Raw genomic sequence first — 21,779 nt, 5'->3', positions numbered from 1 at the left:
TTGACAAACATTTTTTATTTCAAACATAAATCAAGAATTTAAATATATTTCATTTTGAAAAGGCTTTAAGTAATGAACTCAAAACACATTAAATAAAGAAATCACTGACAACATGATATGTGATCATTCCTGAAATGTCTGTACCATTTAATATACAACATGCATGGTAGGATTTACTTTAGTGGAGAGAATGGTACTGGAATCAGAAGCGCATTTCTCTGTGACTCCAGAAATCTTGAGCTTTCACGTACTGAAATAAAGGAGAAAGGCAGAAATAAGTGTAACCCTTGTGTACTGTTAATATTTTTTTCCCCTACATTCTATTTTTGACAGTAGAGGGATGAAGGGAAGTAAATCCTCTCAGCTGTCATTGCCTTTGCAAAGTGCGCTTCACCAATGTGTCTTAATAGACATCAATCAGGTTCTGTTTCGTCTCTGTTCTGCTATCAAAATCAGAATGGAGGAGAGATGAAAGTTATTAGGTTATGTACACATACAGCCTTAGGATAGGTACATGCTATTCAGGAAGTAGGCCACTAACTCGATTTTTAGCTGAAACTACCAATACAGTATTCTCAAAGTGTACGCTTATTAGAATTACAAAAGCAGTCATATACAGTGAATGTACTGGCTACTGCATGAATTTGGCCAAAACAAATAAGCCCCCCTACACCAATATTGGTGGGGACGGGGACCTGGCATTAGCAAGTGTATGCACACTTCCCCGACGCCAGCGGGGAAGGGAGCAACAGTGGCAAAGAGGGGGCGACGGGGGAAGCAGGGGCCATGCAGCAGCATGGCCTTCCTTAACAAGTAACTCCCTCGTCTGTACATGCAGGACAAGGGAAGAGGTAGTTAACGATATTGAGTGTACACACTAGACAAGATAGTAAGATCTACTGCTCAGAAGGGACCTTCTGAGTGATATCTATTACTATCTCGTCTAAGTCTATATGCTGGTCCTGCCATCTGTCTGACATGTCTGTTCTATCAATAGTGCGTACACTACACATCCGATGTCACTTACAGATGAATGAAGTTGCAACCAGAAAATATACATGGCAAGGCGCTGGTGCCCAAAACAGGAAGAACATCAAAAGGTATAAATAATTACTTATCGATGAAAAGGTTGAAATGTAAGCAATCAAAATTAATATCTTGCCTCACCTATAATACTTTTTTCCAAATGCTCCCTGTTCAGATCCCCAGGCTCTCAATGGCAATTACACAACTGGTTTGTGAATTTGTTTGGATACAAACCACCTCGTGTCAGTTTTGCAACCCTTCGATCCCCTACCATCAATGGTGGAAATGGGTTCCCTGATAACAACCTTTATTATTATTATGCAACTCACATAAGCCAAGCGATAGCTTCATTCGTGCTCTCTTCTCCTAGCTGGATTTCAATAGAAGCTAATTCTTGCAACGTCTTATCGATGTCTTATGTAATAGGGTTACCCCCTCAGATAGACCTTCAATCACTTGTTCACACCCTGTTGTTACTTTTACCTGCTCCATTTGAAATTACTGCAAATCCCATTTTGACACCACTTCCTATCCCTCCCCCTTACTTCCCAATAGGGTAATCCTGTATTTTCTCCGGGCTTCAATTGTAGACGTTTGATCCCTGTGGATTGCAGGAGGTATCAGAGTTATCTATGACCTCCTTGACTATAACCGTTGTGCCTCTCTGGATTCTTTACACAATAAAATATTAACTGTTTCTCAGACATCCAAATTCACCACTTATTTTATTCTTTACCTCTTGTCTTGATCACCAGACCTATGACCCTAACTCAGGGCTGGGCAACACCGGCCCTCCAGATGTTAGTGAACTACACATCCCAGGATGCTTTGCATTAGTTTTGCTATGTGGCCATGCTGAAACTGATGCAAGGCATGCTGGGATGTGTAGTTCATCAACATCTGGAGGGCCGGTGTTGCCCAGCCCTGCCCTAACTGAATCAATAAGCTTAGGTCATGCTCTTCGGAAAAAATGTATACAATTATCTTCTACATGTCAAACTTCCATACACACCAAGCCACAAGCTCCAGTGGCTCATAGACCTGGCCCAGGGACACCTGGGTGACCAAAAAGATGAGGGTCATGGTCTATTCTTCGTGAGAGGGCCTCCATTTCCTCCTCAATCAAAGAAAACGCTGGTAGGTGGCTGGTAATGCGCACAGCGTTTGAATGATATGCAAAGCTGTGATTTTCGCAGCTTTGCGTGTCAACCAAAATGTATACTACTGTCTCTTATTGTGGTTGAAGAAGCTGTGGTCCGGAGGGCACTTACGTACACATCTGGTTGTCTTGTCGTGAATACAATGTTTTCCACCTACTTTCTGAGACTCTCCACGTACGCAGTAAAATCACCCTGGTGGAAAACAGACCAACAAAGACACAGCCTTGGAGGCGTGGCCAAGGATGAGCGGGGAGTGAGACGCTGGTCTCAGCTCGCTCCTGCTCCATGAGTAACCTGTAGTTATCCTACCTCTGCCCCCGTGAGATCGAAAAAAGCCTGCGGGGAAGATTCCTGTGGTTTTGTCCTCTGCTTGAGGGGATCCTTTTCTGGGCTGATTGCTGAGTGCCGGCGTGCCTTCCGACAGTGTGCAGCAGCGTGAGTCCGGTGGACGGGCGCCTCAGCGTGACGTGAGAGCGCTGTGGGCTGAGAGCTCGGGCGGAAGAGAGGAGTCATCGGCGCAGACGCTGACGAGTCCTGGTGCCGTATCAGAGGGGCGGCCATACGTGGACTCTCAGGAGTACGGGGAGAACGGCGTACACCAGGCGGCTGGACAAGGCAGAACAGTTGGAGAGCTGGTGGCGCGCTGTACGAGACCCGGCGAGGTCCCAGGACGGGAGAACGAGGTGAGAGGTCGGACTCCTGCCTCTGTGAGTGCTCGGGCCTCGGTCAGCAGAGAGACTTTGTGCAAGTGGCATCTGTCTAAAGGGTATTGATACACACTCTGCTGAAGAGGACACTCCAGCCTAAGCCAGAGACCTGACTAATAAGCCCTCCCTGAGATCCGTGTAAAGTATCATTATAGATCTGACCCAGCGCCTGTTCACGAACCGACAGGAGGCCGGAGAGAGACGGGACATTTTGAGGTGAGGTGTGGGGCTCATTCAATTTGGGGGAGGACTGAACCACTGTGCACAAACTTTGACTCTAATATTACCGGGCTGGGGATAACCCTCACACCCAGACATCAGCTTTTTGTGCAAAGATCCCCCCGTATCCTGTGGCTCTACTGTCTTAGGGCAAGCACAAACTAAAATCACAATTGGGCTACATCTTTCAGTCCTTTTTGCACCTTCAATTGCACGATGGGTAAAACACAAAACACCACGGCTGCAAATAAGCTTTCTAAATTTGCAAGGCAATCTGGGAATCTTACTCCCCCCCCCCTATCGTTGGGGCCGATAGCCCCCCCACAACCTCAGTCCCACAAGACCAACCTGACACCTCAACACAAAGAGTTTTAGATGCTCTTTCTGCCAGTGAGGGGCGACTGGCCTCAAAAATTGAAAAAATCAAAGAGGACTTGGATTTGATCCGTCAGTCTGTTCAGAAGGTTAAGGAGCGGGTTAAAGAGGTGGAAAGCCGCACCTCGTATCTGGAGGATAAGTTTAGACCGCTCGAAGCAAAAATCGAGACTCTTACCACTCAGGTGAATCATATTAATACTAAAATTACAGATATCTAAGGGCGTAATAGGAGAAAAAACATAAGGCTAGTCGGCCTGCCCGAGAAAGCCGAAGGGACAAGCCCAGAAGCGTTCTTAGAGGAATGGCTGATTAAAACATATGGCAGAGAGGCATTTTCGAAATTCTTTTCGATTGAAAGGGCCCATCGGGTCCCCACTAGAGCCCCTCCGCCGGGCGCACCACCTCGAACAGTAATAGCGAGGCTCTTGCACTATATTGATCGAGACTCAATCCTCAAGCTATCTAGAGCCAAGGGACCATTGGATTGGAATAATACTCAAGTCCTAGCTTTTCCAGACTACGCCGTACAAGTCCAGCGGGACAGAGCCCAATTCTTCGAGGTCAAACGACGCCTGAAAGAACTTAACCTCCAATATGCAGTACTATTTCCCGCTAAGCTTCGGGTCATACATAATAGTACAGCCGTTTTCTTCCTTTCACCCAGAGAAGTAGCAACGTGGCTAGACGCCAACTTCCCAGGTACCAGGCAACTGGACTCTGTTAGATAATAATTCAGCTAAAGGAATAATTATTACTGCATATCATTTACTTGTTTCAATAACTCGATCTAAATTCCTTTTATTTTCTCTTCTCCTTTTTCTCTTTTTTCTTTGCTATTATTGTCTAAAATGTTAAATGAATGCACTCTCTCACAGGGGTACTTATCAATAATTCCGACTTGGAGCAGGAGTGACCTCCCTGCTTATGGTCATTATATTGTCTCATGGTTGTTTTGTTTTTTTTTTCTCTTTTTTGAGGGGAGGGAGGGATGTGGGGATAGGATTAAAGCATGCCAAAGGGGGAAAAGAGGGAGACTGGGTGTGCAGGGTGGTGGGAGGGATTGGGGACATGGGGGAGGGTATGGCATGGGTTCCGTCTGGTTGTCCAAGTGTGTTATGTTCATTTTATGGAATTTTGGGAATGTCAAATATTTCTTTTGTGTAAGGATAAATGTCCCTAAACTATAGTTTCCTTACGTGGAATGTGCGTGGGTTGAATAATAAAGTGAAACGGTCCCTGGTTCTGAGACACGTGCGGAACCACGGGGCAGATATCATTTGTTTGCAAGAGACTCACCTGGAGGGGGGAAAAGTGTTGGCATTAAATCGATCCTGGATTGGGTGGACGCTCCACTCAACTCACACTTCCTCCTCTAGGGGAGTCTCTGTTCTTATTCGGAAAGGGGTACCCTTTATTTCGGAGGGGACTAAGATTGATCAGTGGGGTAGGTATTTATTTATTAAGGGCAGACTGGGAAATTGGCCTCTCCTATTAATAGCAGTCTACATACCTCCTCCATTCAACTTGGAAGTTCTGAAACTTGCTGCAGATTTCATAGCAAATTATCCGGGTATACCGACCATCATGATGGGGGATTATAACAACGTATTAAACCCCTCTTTAGATAGAAGTCCAGCAAGTAAGGACAACAAGAAGCAAAGAACAGGGTTCTTTGACTTTATCAGCGAAATGGGGTTGAGGGATGTGTGGAGGGAGAGATGGCCAGAGGCTCTGCATTACTCTTGTTATACTAGTGCTGTCGACTGCTTCTCCAGGATTGACCTTGCTCTAGTGACAGAGGAAGTGGTCCCCCTCGTCCAGGATATTGCTTACCTGGCGAGGGGCATCTCAGATCACTCTCCACTTCTCCTTAAAATTTCCCTTGGCAGAAAAAGGGGGTTTTCTTATTGGAAATTAAATACATTCTGGTTGTCACAATTGGACCCGGTAGGCAAATTTGAGGCCTCATGGGCAGAGTTCTTTGAATTGAATGATAATACAGCCCCGGAGGGGGTAATTTGGGACACTTTTAAGGCATTTATTAGAGGGTCCTTAATTAGAGAAATAGCAGGATTAAAAAATTCATATAAGAAAGTGGAAAAGGAGCTGGAATTGAACTGCACCAATCTTGAAAGGGAATACCTCCTGACCCCTAATGAGGCAAATAAAATTAGCTGGAGAAAGGCACAGGAGGAATGGCAAAAATGTTTGATGGAGAAAGAGCAGTACAGGGAGCTATATGCGGGACACCAGAGATATAAAGAGGGCGAAAGACCTGGCAGTTTCCTGGCCAATGTAGTATGCCATGATAGGACATCCAATGTAGTCTCTGTGATTAAGTCAGCACAAGGTAGCCTGATCCATCAAACCCTGGACATTGCCGAGGAATTCGGCCAATTCTACCAAAAGTTATATCAAACACAACAGAGGCACTCATTATTAGAAATTCGGCAGTATCTGCTTGATATCGATCATTCAATATTATCTATGGACGCTAAGCAAGCCCTAGATGCCCCTTTAACGCTAAATGAAATTGAGGAAGCTATTGCTTCCATTCCATCAGGTAAATCTCCGGGGATTGACGGAATTCCGCAAGAGCTTTATAAAAAACACACTAAGTTCCTCGCTCCTAGGCTCCTTGCCCTATTCAATGGAATATATGAAAATAATGGTCTTCCTGACTCTATGTCAGAGGCCATAATTACAGTGATTTTAAAGAAGGACAAGGATCCTAGTGAAGTGGAATCCTACCGACCAATTTCTCTCCTCAACAATGATGTTAAAATCCTGGCCAAGGTGTTGGCCAGGAGATTAAATATTGTCCTGGGGGAAATTTTTCCATGCTGATCAGACCGGGTTTATCCCGGCCCGATCTACTAAACTAATATCAGAAGGCTATACACGCAATTGCAGGCTCCGCATGAGTCCAAGCAAGCTGCTGTAATATCACTCGACGCAACAAAAGCCTTCGACACGATTGAATGGACTTATCTATGGGGGGCCATGGAATGGATTGGCCTAGGCCCAGTATTTATTAACTGGGTCAAGGTGCTGTATAAGTCTCCAGTGGCCAGAATTTCGGTGAATAAGTTTATTTCACCTAGATTCAAGATTGGGCGGGGCACCAGACAGGGGTGCCCGTTGTCCCCGGGTCTCTTTGCCATTGCTATGGAGCCACTCGCTTGCCTTATTAGGAGCAATGAGGAAATAAAGGGGATTAAGATCGGTAATTGCGAAGATCGCATTGCTCTATATGCAGAGGATATCCTCCTTTTTATCAACGACCATCTGGAGGCGGTGCCGAGGGTTATGGGGGTGGTGGAGAGATTCGGGGACTTCTCAGGCCTTCGTATAAACTGGAACAAATCCTGCATTCTCCCCATAGAAGGACCGTGTCCTCCCGAAGAGTATGCTCAGTCACCTCTGAAGTGGGTCACTGATTTTCAGTATTTGGGCATCCGGGTCTCGAGAGACACCTCCAAATTTATTCCTTTAAATATCACCCCACAGATTGACTATCTCAAATCTAAGATAAATATATGGGCCCGTCTTCCATTGACACTTACTGGAAGAGCTAACCTAATAAAAATGATTGTCCAGCCTAAAATTGGGTATGTAGTACAACACTCCCCCATATATATTCCGAGGAAAATCTTCAAACAGATGGAGGGACTAGTATCCTCATTGATTTGGGTGAACAAGAGACAGCGAATTAGGTTGAAGACGCTCACTAGAAGTAAAAAAACAGGCGGATTGGCACTCCCTGATTTCCGGCTCTATTACTTAGCGGCACAACTGGCTTCAGACAAGCGTCTACAAGCTTTAAATAGAGCAGACTGTTTAACGGAGCTAATAAGACTTACCACAAACGGGCATACCCCTCGCCAGATGGTCTTAGCCGGAAACATACGGCAAAACTGGCCACCAATAATAAAGCAGATTAATTTAGTCTGGAAACAGGCAGAAATTATTTTGGGCAGTAAGGGTATAGACCCAGAAACTCCGTTACATAGCGCAAGGGTTCTATCAGAGCTCGATAAATTACAAATGAGTATATGGGGCGGAAAAGGTATCACAGAGATAGGTCATTTGATGGAGAATGGGGAACTATTGTCATTCAATTCCTTGAAACACTCTCATTCCCTCCCTAATAAACACCTATTTAGATATATCCAGCTTAGACATGCACTATCGATCCAATTTAAGGGCTCTACATTTAATTTGGAGCATTCTTTGACTAAAAAATGATTTCAAAGATGCCCCAAAAGACATGAAGTCTCATACATTTATTCGACACTCACTCAGGATTTAAACTTAGAACCTCTCCCAGGAATTAAGAGTAAATGGGAGAAGGATTTGGGACCCATAAATAATGAAGACTGGATGAGTGCTTTGGCTGACATCTGGAGAGCAACCAACTATCTCAGATTCCAGAAAATCCAGATGTTTATAGTACATAGAATTGACATGACTCCAAAACTGTTATTTGAAATTGGTGGAAGGGTCAGTGATTCATGTCCTAGATGTCCTAATACTAGGGGTGATTTCTGGCATTTATTATGGACATGCCCTGTAATATCTAAGTTCTGGGGGGAGGTGACTGAAGAACTTTTAAAAAAGGGTATACCTAATGAAGCATGTACAAGTAAAGCATGTACTTTAGCAATATTTGATAAATCTAAGCTGGATAAACATACAAGACAATTTCTCATTATAGCCTTTACGTTAGCTAAAGTGTGCATAGCCAGGAAGTGGATGGCCGGAGATGGGCCCTTGTTAGAGATCTGGCTCGCCCTGGTTAAGACTACAATGGCCAATGAAAAATTTGTCCATTTAGCACGCGGTACAATACACGTATTCAATAAAGGTGTGGAACAACTGGTTTGTAGCCTAAAAGATCTAGGATATTAAGGGAATGTGTGAACTCTTAATTACCCATGCCGGGGGGGTTGGGGGGGTGGGGGAATCGTAAGTTAGGTTATAGAATCAAGAGCAATTCGTAGAGGTAAGATGTAAATGAAAGATCAATCCCAGTGGTAGCATGTCCCCCCAGTTGATTAGATCTTGAAGGGTCGAGGGATTCGGAGGTAATAAGGGCTCTATGAGAGAAGGTTAATTTAGTTAATTTAGGATTTAGTCTGTGGCACATTATTCAGTACACCAATATATTGGCTCCTGGGGGAACAAGCCCCTAGGATTCAAGTATAACAAAACACTACTCCCACCACCAATAAACATAAAAATTGTTCATATATAGACGCACTTTTTCTTCTCTTTGTTTTTCTCTTTATTTATGATCCTGTCAGGATTACAGAGAGGATATAATTCTATTTAATCACTTTAATAACACTATGCTAAAGACATATATATTAGATTTATCTCACTTATTAGTAATATACACTGGAAAGAGAAATAGAGGGGGGGTCATAGGGATAGGGGTTCAAAGTGGACCTAGCTCACATGGGTGCCCCGATAGTTAATGACCTCGGCAACTATGAAATAGATAGAGCTACTGGGATTGCTCTCCCCCGTCTACGTTGGGGGGATATACCAAATGATCGTAAATCTTTTGTTTTAATGTATATGACAGATCAAATGCTATGTTTTAGAAAATTATAAACTATGTCGATAATAATTAACAGTATGGACTGTCCTCCATTGTATGGAAATCGATGTTTGCTCTTGTTTCTCATTTTTTTTTTTTTACACTTTGTCATACGGAAAAACTCAAATAAAGTTGAAATTGTAAGAGTATATGGGGCGGAAAAGGTATCACAGAGATAGGTCATTTGATGGAGAATGGGGAACTATTGTCATTCAATTCCTTGAAACACTCTCATTCCCTCCCTAATAAACACCTATTTAGATATATCCAGCTTAGACATGCACTATCGAACCAATTTAAGGGCTCTACATTTAATTTGGAGCATTCTTTGACTAAAAAAAAAAATATAGAAAAAAAAAAAAATAATAAATCACCCTGGTGAGCTGTCCCATAGAGGGCCTCGATAAGACTACTGACAAATAATCTATGCATATTCTTAATGTGTCCTGCTGTTTAATTGCCAAACAATTTAAATGTATTGATCCTCCGTCTCGCCAGCAACTTACAGTATAAATAAAATATTGCATATGGTAGCCATGGAAATATCATCTTATCTTCACAATACCTCCCATAAATTCCTTACAGTATGGTCTGACTGGTTCCTGTAGAATGACACTTACCCCCAGACCTTTTGCTATAACTTGGGTACATATTTCATCTGCTTCCCATTAAGAGTAGCCATTTACACTTTTATACTGTACCTACAATTTGGATCTGGCCTTTCCCTCCACTTATTTCTTCTTTTTCTCTCTCGCTCCCCTTTTATCTCTTGTTTCTTTCATATTTTTCCATTTTATATATATTTCCACTGAAAACTGTTAGTAAAACCCGAGCCTCTATAATTTCTTGATTTAGATGTAGTTATATTGCACTCTCACTTTACCCAGCCTTATTTTGGCCAGAGTTAATGCATTTGATCACATTTAGGAGGAAAATCAAGCAGGTAACAAAAAAAAAAAAAAAAAGAGAAAGAAAGAAAGAAAGAGAGAGAAAGAGAGAGATAGAATTAATGGAGAGTGATAAACAGCCAGCCAATCAGCTCCTGCCTGCCATGTTACAGGCTGGTTTTGAAAAATGTCGGGCAGGTGCTGATTGGTTGGTTGTTTATCACTCTCCATTTTATCACTTTTGATGCTTACTGCATCTGGCCCATTGTGTCCCTTAGGCTGTAGCATATTTATTTTCAGAATTTTTAGCACCGGCTGCAATTATGCAGGTTGCTCTAATGGTTTAATCCCTATATTCTTTTACTCACAGGTCATTGCATTTATTTTATATTAATAATTGTATTGTTAATACCAAAAGCATTAGAGAGGAAGAGCTTAGTACACATGAATATATAGAAAAGCCATACGTAGGGTACACAACCATGTTTCAAAAGTTGGTGTTTTACAAATGTTCTTAGTATTTATTGTTTTGTGTTGATTTGACTAAATGAATCATTTATGCTTTTTAATGGCTTTCCTGTTTTGGAGTACCAGCTACCTGCATATACATATTTTGTGGTTGTTCCTCCAATAAGAATGTTGGTCCAAACACCAGTAAAAAAGTTCTGGTCTGTACCTAGCATTACACACTTTCCTTATAATATGTATAAGTAGATACAGTACTGTACCAAGGTATGGTTAATCGGCTTCTCCAATGGAATAACTGTTGCAGGAGATTATATATATATATATATATGAAATATGAAGCGGCACTCCAGGTCTTTAGTGAAATAAAGTTGATTCTTTATTCAAGCATCATTCTACGTTTCGGTCTGTTGCCAGTCTGGCCATTCTGATGACGGTCTGGCAACAGACCGAAACGTAGAATGATGCTTGAATAAAGAATCAACTTTATTTCACCAAAGATGGGGAACTTCAGCCTGGGTGCCCTCTGGGGTAGATAGATACCAATCAGCGCAAACACAGGCAACGGCACTCCCAGGTCTTTTCAAATAAACTTTTATGTGATCCCGACGTTTTGGGGAAGTAAGCACCCGTTTTCAAGGTGTCTAGCAACAACAGTTGTTGCATATATAGTGCCTATGCCTCAAATTCAGGTGTTTTTGGAATAAAAGTACCCCTAAGGGAAATGTAGATTGTTAGCACTAGCATCCTGCAAATACATACTGGCAGCATAAGGGTATTTTAGGACAGATACAATAAATAATTATATGTGAATTGAACAGATTTCTAGATGACAGGACAATAATATACAATATAATGTATCAAAAGTAGCAGTAACATTAAACCTTGGCAAGAAACTTTTGTTACCAATATCTGTACTCCTAATAAGAAGATGAAGCTCCAAACTGGCAGCACAATTTCCTGTTTGCAGCAGGAAAATATTACACAATTGAAGCTTGTACAATGTGACTTGTTGCTGAGTTGTGGGTTCCTCTTCCTTCAATTTGACATAAATATAAGAATATTTGTTCATATTTGTGTGTTGATCTCTGTCTGAACCAAGCTTCCTTCATAGGCACGTGTACTAATCAGCAGTTCTTCTATTAATGTTGCATAAGAACAGGCTCCAATGTGCCAACAGTTCACCCAGCCAGTCTCTGCATTTGACACTTAAGGTTTTAAATCATTTAACTTTACTTGCCAAGTAAATGCATCTGCATTAATCAGCATTATTAGAGAAAGTGATGTATGCTGGAATACAGGGGTGTCCAGACTTCCGACTACTTGATCTACTCTAATGGTGCCCACACACGCACCGATCCCGGCGGTGCGATGCTGTACGATGGGGTGCGCGCTCCCGCGGCACCTCATCGTACAGTACAAAAAGTATGTGCTGCACATACTTTTTGTACTAGCTTTTTCTAGCATAGCATTGCATCGCATGCACATCGTATGCACAAGGCATACGATGCGATGCTATGTGTGCTAGTTAAGCCCACAACGCACGCGTGTGTGGGCACCTTAAAGGACATTTGCATGCTTGTTATGCACACTACTGAAAAAAGGGGCATTGCTAGCTGTCCAGCTAGATCGGTACGGATGAGAGGTATGCTTTTTTAGGGCTCTGAGCCAATTAAACATTAACTAACAAAACATATACATTTTAAAGGGTGTCTAGTGCCAGATTTAGGTTAATGTTGAGCAGGGAGGGTTAGGTTGCTTGGAGAGAGGGGTAGACACTAAAAAGGCTGCTGGGTACACCAACATTACCTGAAATGCACTGTATACTTCCACTACTCAATAACACTAATGTGGCTACTGTACATTAATGTTTAATCATTTACCTGCAGCAACAACCCTGGCATCTTCATGAGCCACATGCCTGCCAGAGGCGCGACTGTCCGGATTCTCATACCACCATAGGACGTGAACTGTGCAAACACAACAGACATATGCTTACACAGGTCAGACTGTTCATTAACTAAATGACTTCATAAAAAAAAAAAAAAAAAAAGGGGGGGGGGAATCAAATATGTACATCTACTAACAAAATGGTACAAACAACATCAATCACAACCGTAACGGTACTGCTACTACAAGACCTCTGAGAAAAGTAACAAATACAATATAAAAATAGAACTTTAAATGAGATCAGTTACCATGAACATACTATTTGGTTGTCCATCACAAATGGCTAATTTACTCAAATAAATATTGTATCTATGTATAAAGGGTTAAGGGGTATACACACGGTGCGATTTCAGCTAGAAGGTTATCCAAAATTTCAGTGTTTCCCCTGCTTAATACACTGATGTGCTATCCTGCTACGCCATTATCGCCTAGCATAGATTGCCTGTGCAGGCAAGGCAATTTTGCATAGATCATAGACTATCATTAGTTAGCCAAAATCGCCCCGTATGTACACGCCTTTACTTTGAAACCATTAGCCAACCCCGTCTTTCAGTACAGCTACTAGACTGATTTTCTCCTTTCCTCCTCATTTACATAAAGAAATTAAAGGAGATCGACATTTAACATATGTACTTTGGTAAGAGGAAATAAAAAGTAATGGTAACAGTTATTATTTGATGCTTTAGATATTTGTATTTTATGAAATGGATGATATCACGTGAGAAAAACACATTTACACCACTTGACTGCATAATAATCCAAAATTACAGTTCAAGGAAGTGTATCAAGAGCCACTGATATGCCTGGTACACACCAGAACGATGCAGGTTGTGAGCAGTTTGTAAGACGATCGTACAATCGGCTCATGATCTGTTGGAGCACACGATTTGCTCATTGCCTAGGAAGGACATTTTTTTTATTGTGGGGAGGAGCGGTGCCACGGAGGCGCAGAGTCTGACAGCATTAGAGACCTGTGCCTCTCCAAAAATGCCAACCGCCACAAAAGAGACAGCTGCTAGTGGTCCTCCTGCACATCCTCTAGTGTATTTCAGTGTGACTCTAGCGTGTCTTCTCTGTGGTGGAGGCCATTTTTGGAGGGGTGCTGGGTCTCTAATGATGTCCGAGACTGCGCCTCTGCAGCGCCGCTCCCCACCAGCTCGTAAACGCGTTAAAAAATGTTTTAACCAGCATTATAGTGTTGCAGCATTGATGTGATAATAGCGGGTTAGGTACTTAGTTGAGCCCCGCGAGGGGATGCGGTCTCATAAGAAAAACGGGAGCCCAGATATTACATAAGTACCGCGGGTTATTCTGCCCAGCACTAATAAATAAATAAATAAATAAATACAGAAAGTCCAAATAAATAATACTCCAGGCCAATATAAGCAAATAGTCTGTATTTGCGCCGCACTCTTTTGGGGTTCCCCCCATCCTCAGGGCACACTTACACAGAATAATCTTACAGCTCAGAACTTAACCCTCTAAATACCAACCAGTGTCCGCACAAGTCCTCCTCCACTGCCAGGTGCCGCAGCACATCCCCATCGTAAGTGCACGGACCTGCACTTCCAGAAACACCGACCGTCTCAGCAGGAAGCACTCATGTGTTACAGCTGGTCCAGCCTGCGCTCCACACGCTGTGCTAGTCAGAAAAAGCTCCTGCAGGGGAGCAGCGGCACCCTGTGGCCAGCCGATGAACTCCACACTGTACACCAAACTACACATATTCATATACAGTATACTGTATATACACAATTGTTTACATCAACCTGTATAGGGAAATGTTATGTACATATACACAAAACAAGTTTTAAAAATACAACCTATCAAAAACAGACAAAAAAGACATATACAATGCACAACAACCATCAGATCATATATCAAAGGGTGGCATATTATACCTCAAAGGCTCCTCCTGGCTCCATACCTATACAACCTCTATACCTCCATATTGCTGAGTGACCAAACTACTCCAATGCCTCCTATTAGGCTATTCCAATTCATTTTTCATTAAGTCCCCCGGGACTAGTGGTTCCTAATGGAATAATCCACTGTGATTCCTTAATGAGTAGTAGTTTAGCACGTTTAATTAAATATATCCACACAAATATACATATACACTGTATTAACATGCATACATGAACTAAATAAAGCCTCTTACACTAAGTAGCTGTGTGTTCTTTTGGCAGGTTATCTGTTTTCTTCACAATCTGCTATTCGCGGGTGTTTGAAAAGCGAATTCCCGGGGGGTGGGGCTTAATAGTGGGCCGCAGCAATCGGTTTAAAGTCACTTTTTAAAAAATGGGTCTGTCGGGGTGGGGGGAATGGGGGGTTCTGAGTGCATGCGCCACTCATATAAAGTGTATAGGGTTGTACACATGGTGCAATTGCCTTGCTATTCGACCGGGACATGAATCGAAATCAAATGCGTTCAAAGATTGCAAAAGATATCAGCAATTTTGCTGAGAACACATGAATCAGCAAGTAATTCACCAATCCACGTTTTTCGATTTGTCAAAAAATAAATAAAAATAATCATAATTTTGATTACTAGGTTGAATCTAAACCTGACCTACAAAACAGAAGAAGACAAAAATAAACACAATTTCATTTAATACCCCCCTATAGCTGTATCAAGCTTGCTTGAGACTATACTCTCTCTAACATATACATAGTATTTATCCATCACTGTGTAAAGGCAATGATCATTTTACCTTGATTAAGTAATCCATATTCTGTGTTGAAAACACCAACAAGCTTTGTGTACCCAGTATTAACATGAGCAGAGATGGCAGCTTTGAACGCTTCGCCCCAGACGGCAGGTCCACCGGGCTTAAACTGAAAGGAGACCAGCTCATAAACCCCTAGTGCAAGGAAATACAATGTACTTTAATAGCAGTTTAGATATTGTCATTTATAAATGCAATACATGCAATAAGTTTTTCTCACAGGAGCATGTGAGCGGCTCACCTTGAAAAAGAGACTATGGTGTCTTGAAACGTTTGATAATGAGTGTTTTGCTTTGCACATAAAATTGTATTGTTGCTGAATAGTCCCCAGAATGGCACTTTATTTGGATGAAGGTTATAGATATGATGTTTTTTTTTTTTTTTTTTTCCCATTTCTTCTTCATTACATTTATTTCCTCGTATTGTTAATACCCATCTCTCATTATTAAAATAAATACATTTTTTTTTATATATTAATTTGTTCGTCCTGTTAAACCGAAGGATTCACACAACATGGGTTGCCACGGGTTGTAACTCTCTGCACAAGTTACATCTGCCCCACCTGCAGTGCACATGGTTTTGTCCAGCTAAGAAGGAATTTGCCTCTAAGAGTGAACTAGAATAAGGCCCACTGTTGTTTCCAATAGTAAAGCGCAATGGAATACTTCAATCTCTGGATCAGGCTCTATACAGCTCCTAGGCTCTGTAGAATGAATTAATAGAACACAGATGCCACCCTCTGGTCATAGACAGGACTTCTAGTACATTTACCCAAGGTTTTAAACATTAAAAGAGGTGATGTTGCCCATAGCAACTAATCAGATTATGTCTATCTTTTCTCTATTGCATCCTGAAAAATGATAGACAGAATATGACTGGTTGCTATTAGAAACATCGCTTCTTTTCATTCTTACAAGCTTTAGTAAATGTAACCTTAGATGCAAACAGTAAAAGGGACAAAAAAAAAAAAAAAAGAAGGAGTGTACAAAAATGCAATCGAAGATCAGCTTCTCTTTTAGCTGCAATAAGGACAAAGTTGTTGGCACTACAAAAAAAAGTTTGAGCAATTGATAATTATTCCTTTATGGCAGTAGTTCCTAAACTTGATCCGTAAGGAGCAATGGGACAGATGTATGATGTGTCGATATGGGGGAGAAGGGTATCAGCGCACGTTATGTGCACTGATACCGCTTCTCCCCCATGTATGAAGCGGCCGGGATGCGGTAATGGGCAGGGGCGCTATGCGCCCCTGTCCATATCGGCGCTGCTATCAAAATGATAGCAGGCCGAATGTATGAACGGTCAGCATCGCTGACCGTTCCGCACGGAGCCGGGTTTGGCTTCGCCAGCATCAGGCTGGCGAAGCCCTATCTAAACAGCAGGGACAGCGCTGTCCCTGCTGTTAGGTCTGGGCTGTGCTGGGGATCTCGCGTGAACAGCGAGATCCCGCGCATGCCCAGTGCGGCCGGCCGGGGGACAGGAGATAGCGCATCAGTAACTGATGCGCTATCTCCAGAAAGGGACATCGCCGAAGGGGGAGTTAACGCTCCCCCGCTTCGGCAGACAAGATGTTAATACATCTTGTCGATGTCCCTTCCTGCTTCGCCTCGCTATTGAGGCGAAGCAGGAAGTATCATAGCGGCGCGATAAGCGCTGCTATGATACATCTGCCCCAATGACAGTTCATGTTTTCCAGATCACCTTCAGATATTTAAAATGGGTCCTGAAAAAGATGACCTGTTATTGCTCCTTGTGAACTGTGTGAGAACCGGTGCTTTACTGGGGGGAAAATGGAATGTTTTGAGTTTGTGACCAAGTGATGGAATCCCGTTACACCCACCTTCTTTTTCTGGCCTCTGCAGTTTACACCATGGAACCAGGTAAGCAATCTCAATGTTCATGGTATCTATCATGGTCAAAGCTTTGGATATGAAACTGTCCTGCCATTCTCTGTCTTGAGGCAGCTTGGCCCGCACTGTTGATCGATGTGCAAAGCTGTCTATCAGAGAAAGAAAGAACGATCAGTTGCCATGCAGTTTAATCATAATACTTATTCTGTAATGTAATGCTACCTATACACTTGTGCGATTGCATTCGATGCAATATTGGGTTTGATTTCCCTTGAAGTTCACCTTTCGATAAATCACATCGAAAAACGCTTTTTTAGGAGTACAATTTTGCATACAATCATGCAATTATTGAATGCCCTTGCGATAAAAAAATTGGGCAGGATCGCATCAGATTGCATCCAATGCTGTTAAAAAACACACCAGATTATCGGACAGAGCTGTGCACAGTGGGTGGAAGAGGAGTGGCCAGGAAGTCACCAGAAATCTTCAGGAATCATCACATTTAAAAAAATCGTATTTGCACAGAACAGCATTTGACCGCACGTACAATTTGATAAATATTATGTGCAGAACATAAGACCATGAGACACAAGAGTCGAGAGGCGTGCCCGCGCATCGCATGGTACACAAAATGTGCCTACAATCATTTGATTTATCGAACAGATGTGGTCGAAATCATATGATTGCATGCAATATCTCACCAGTGTATGGGGAACCTTAGCTCTGTTCCTGTATGAGAGAAAAAGCAAGGATTATACTCACGATAATACCTTTTCTTCGGAATACTTCATGGCAGCCATTACATTGGGTTCATCCCTCTCTCCTCTCCAATTAGACAGGTAGTTTTTTCCCTTAGGATCCAGCCCCCTCCTCTATATAATCTGGCACCTCCCCACAGACCGTAGTCTTTGACTGTCTCCGTCCTGATCCTAGGGAAAAAACACAAACAGGGAGGGCCAACAAACTTTTGGGCTGCCATGAAGTATTCCGAAGAAAAGGTATTATCGTGAGTATAATCCTTGCTTTCTCCTTCATACTTCATGGCAGCCATTACATTGGGATGTACCAAAGCAGTAGGGTGGGTTATACTATACCTCAGGCCAAGACTTGTCTAAGAACTTCACTTCCAAAGCTTGAGCCCGCGACATCCAATGCATAATGCTTAGAGAAGGTATGCAAGGAAGACCAAGTGGCTGCTTGACAAATTTCTTTAGCCGAAACTTTGGCCTCTCTCGCCCAAGAAACCGCCATTGCCCTTGTCGAGTGAGCCTTAATGCCCTCAGGAACTTCACGACCCACCTTCTTGTAAGTAAATGCAATTACTTCCTTTAGCCACCTTGACATTGATTGCTTTGATGGAGCCAATCCTTTCTTTGCCCCCTGGGGAATCACGAATAATGCTTCTGACTTCCTGAACCCCGCCGTCCTGTGTAGATAAATCTTGATAGCTCTCAAGACATCTAGGGTATGCAATTTTCCCTCTTTCTTCGTCAGAGGATTTTGGAAAAAACAAGGCAAAACTATTTCTTGACTTAAATTAACTGAGGAAACCACCTTGGGTAGAAAGGCCGGCCTAGTCCTCAGCACTACCCGATCCGGGAAAATCCTCAAATACTGTTCCTTGATGCACAGAGCATGAATCTCTCCCACTCTTTTTGCTGAAGTTATTGCAACTAAAAATAACATCTTCCATGTTAGAAACTTTAACTTCGCTCTGTCCAATGGCTCAAACGGAGCCTCCATTAGTCCATTCAAAACCAAATTAAGATCCCACTGGGGGATTATTGACCTAACTCTAGGCCGGATCTTCTTGAGAGCCTGACAAAACCTTTTAACTAAGCTATGTTCTGCTAGTTTCTTGTCTAGCAGCGCACTCAGCGCCGAAATCTGGACCTTGAGTGTTGAAGCCGACAGCCCTTTGTTAAGCCCATCACAAAGAAACTGTAACACTTGAGGAATGTTTGCTTTAGGAAAGGTGAACTTGCCCTTGGACCAATTTGCGAACACCCGCCATATTCTGTAATAGATCTCTGACGATACCTTCTTTCTCGCTTGGAGAAGTACTTCAATGACTTCTGGGGATAAATTCTTGTCTTTTAGTCGCCGCCTTTCAATTTCCAGGCCGCTAAATTCAATCTGTGAGGCTCTAGGCAATAAACTGGGCCCTGCTTGAGCAGATCCTGAGTCACTGGAAGAAACACTGGACCCGCAATCGCCATGCTCTCTAACATGGGGAACCAAGCCCTCCTGGGCCAGTAGGGAAGGATAGCTATGACTTGGACCCCCTCCGTTCTGACTTTCCACAATGTCCTGTGAATGAGGGAAATTGGAGGGAACACATACCCCAGGTGAAACTCCCAACTCTGCGATAGGGCGTCCACTCCGCTCGACCCCCAAGCCGGGTACCGTGAGTAGAACTGTGGCAACTTCTTGTTGACTGCTGAAGCCATGAGGTCCACCTCTGGTTGACCGAATTGCTCTACTATTTCCTGAAACACTGAGTCCTTCAGCTCCCACTCGCCAGGCACCACGCTTGTGCGGCTCAGATAGTCTGCGAGCTGATTGTCTTCTCCCAGCACATGGAGCGCTGATATGGACAACAGGTTTTCCTCGGACCAGCACATGATGTTTCGCACCTCTTCTAAGAGCCCGTGACTCCGTGTACCTCCTTGTCTGTTGACATAGGAGACGGTAGTGGCGTTGTCCGAAAAAATGCGCAAGTGCGCCCCTCGGACGTCTTCGCTGAAGAATTCTATTGCCTTCCACACGGCCCTTAGCTCTCTGTGATTGGAGGAGAACTCTGACTCGTGCCGGGACCACTGACCTTGACATGTCTTGCCCAGACCATGAGCCCCCCAACCCGTAGCGCTGGCGTCTGTGGTGATCACCTTGTAACGGGGACTTGCCAGTGAGGATTTTCTTGGTACTAGCTGATCGGCCTCCCACCATCTTAGGGATTCTTTGGCTGCCTCTGAGATCTTTATCCTTCTTTCTAGTGGCACCAGTCTTCTCGAGTAACCTAGAAGGGACCACTGGAGAGGTCTCATCCTCCATCTGGCCCATGGGATTATGTCCACCGTGGACGCCATCATCCCTAAGAGACTCATTGCTGACCTGAGGGGTACCCGATCTTCCTCGTAGATTCTTGAGATTAGCTGCTGGATTTTCTCGCACCTCTTTGTGGACAAGGACACTTGAAACCTCACGGTATCCACCAATACTCCCAGAAACTGGAGACTCTGTGTTGGCTCTAGACAACTCTTCTCCCAATTTAACAGCCACCCGTGTTCCTGAAGAAACTGAATGGTGTAGTGTCTTGCTGTGACCACCTCTTCCGGTGCCACGATTAACAGATCGTCTAGATATGCCCATATCATGACTTTCCTTTTCCTCAGTTCTTCTATCAAGACCACCAGAACTTTGGTGAAGACCCTTGGTGACGAGGTGAGGCCGAAGGGCAGACAGGTGAACTGGAAGTGATCGTGACCTATGCAGAATCTCAGATATTTCCTGTCGTCTGGGGAGATGGGAATATGGAAGTAGGCGTCTTTTAGGTCGATGGAGACCATAAAATCGTTTCTTTTCAACCCCATTAGGATCGACTTTGTAGTCTCCATGTGGAACTTTCTTTTCTTTATGCGCAAGTTTAATTTTCTTAAATCTAATATAGTTCTGTAACCTCCAGAACTCTTGCTGACTATGAAGAGACGAGAATAAAAACCGGCTCCTTCCTCTTCCTCCGGGACTCTCACCACTGCTCCTGATGCGATGAGTCCCTTTAAACTTAAATTTAGAGCTTCCCTTTCTATCTTCGAAACTGGGATCTCTGAAACACAAAATTTCGCCATTCTTGGCTTTGACATGAACTCTAGGTGATAGCCAATCCTGACTACCTCCAGAACCCATCTGTCTCGGACGGTTTGTTCCCAGACGCGAGCAAAGCCCAACAGCCTTCCCGCTACCTGGGCCTGCTCCACCATGGGACCACCGTCACTGTTTCTGTGTGGTTCCCGAACTTTCGCCTCTTTTCTTGACGTATTGCCGAAAAAAGGCTCTGGACGTCCCTTGCGTGTATCTGTCCCGGACAGACCTGCCTGGCCTGTAGGACTTGGCTTGTCTATACGCTTGTCTGGAAGAATATGAGAAAAATCTCCCTCTTCTGTCCTGTGGTAATCGGACTGATTTACCGCCTGACATTCTTTGAATCATCTGATCCAAACGACTGCCGAAAAGGAAAGCACCCTCATAAGGCAATGTTGCTAGCTTGTTCTTCGAATGGGAATCTGCCGCCCATGATTTAAGCCATAAGGCCCTACGGGCCACCAACCCCGAAGTCAGGGATTTTGCTGCAAAATCAAGACCATCTAGGGAGGCCTCACACATATAGTCCACTGCCAGCTGGACCTGGGTAAGACTTTTGCCGATTTGATCACGGGAAACCTTTTCCTGTATGTCTTCCTGCAATGCTGAACACCAAATTCTGAGCGCCCGAGAAAGGGAGGCCATGGCCACCCCTGATTTCAGTGAGACTGAGGCAGAGATATGTAGTCTCTTTAGAGCACTCTCCATTTTTTTATCCATTGCGTCTTTTAGTGACGCCCCATCCTCAAGAGGAATGGTAGTACGAGTCGTCACTTCTGACACTGCTGCGTCGACTTTAGGTATATTACACCACTTAATGAACTCTTCATCCTCAATGGGAAACATTTTTTGAATTCTCTTAGTCGACCCCACTCTCTTGTCGACACCCTGCCATTCCTTAGCTAGGATATCCTTCACAACCTTATGTACTGGAAAAGATCT

General features: G+C 43.4%; 1 protein-coding gene across 1 annotated transcript in view; it reads right to left on the bottom strand.

Moving 5' to 3' along the window:
* Positions 1 to 21,779, bottom strand: part of NIPSNAP3A (nipsnap homolog 3A) — a 33,790-nt gene continuing 12,011 nt past the window's right edge. Inside the window, exons 3-6 of the mRNA XM_083184830.1 lie at positions 16,967 to 17,125; positions 15,112 to 15,261; positions 12,331 to 12,417; positions 1 to 250 (exon numbers count right to left, since the gene is read on the bottom strand). Coding sequence (XP_083040956.1) covers positions 174 to 250; positions 12,331 to 12,417; positions 15,112 to 15,261; positions 16,967 to 17,125 — 473 coding nt within the window. The 3' untranslated portion in view covers positions 1 to 173. The remainder of the gene's footprint in view (positions 251 to 12,330; positions 12,418 to 15,111; positions 15,262 to 16,966; positions 17,126 to 21,779) is intronic.

This window comes from Crinia signifera, chromosome 1 (genome assembly GCF_055691185.1).
Source record: "Crinia signifera chromosome 1, ASM5569118v1, whole genome shotgun sequence".
Lineage (NCBI taxonomy): Eukaryota > Metazoa > Chordata > Amphibia > Anura > Myobatrachidae > Crinia > Crinia signifera.
Note: the sequence above shows the minus strand (reverse complement) of the source record. Positions and strands in the feature narration are given on the sequence as shown.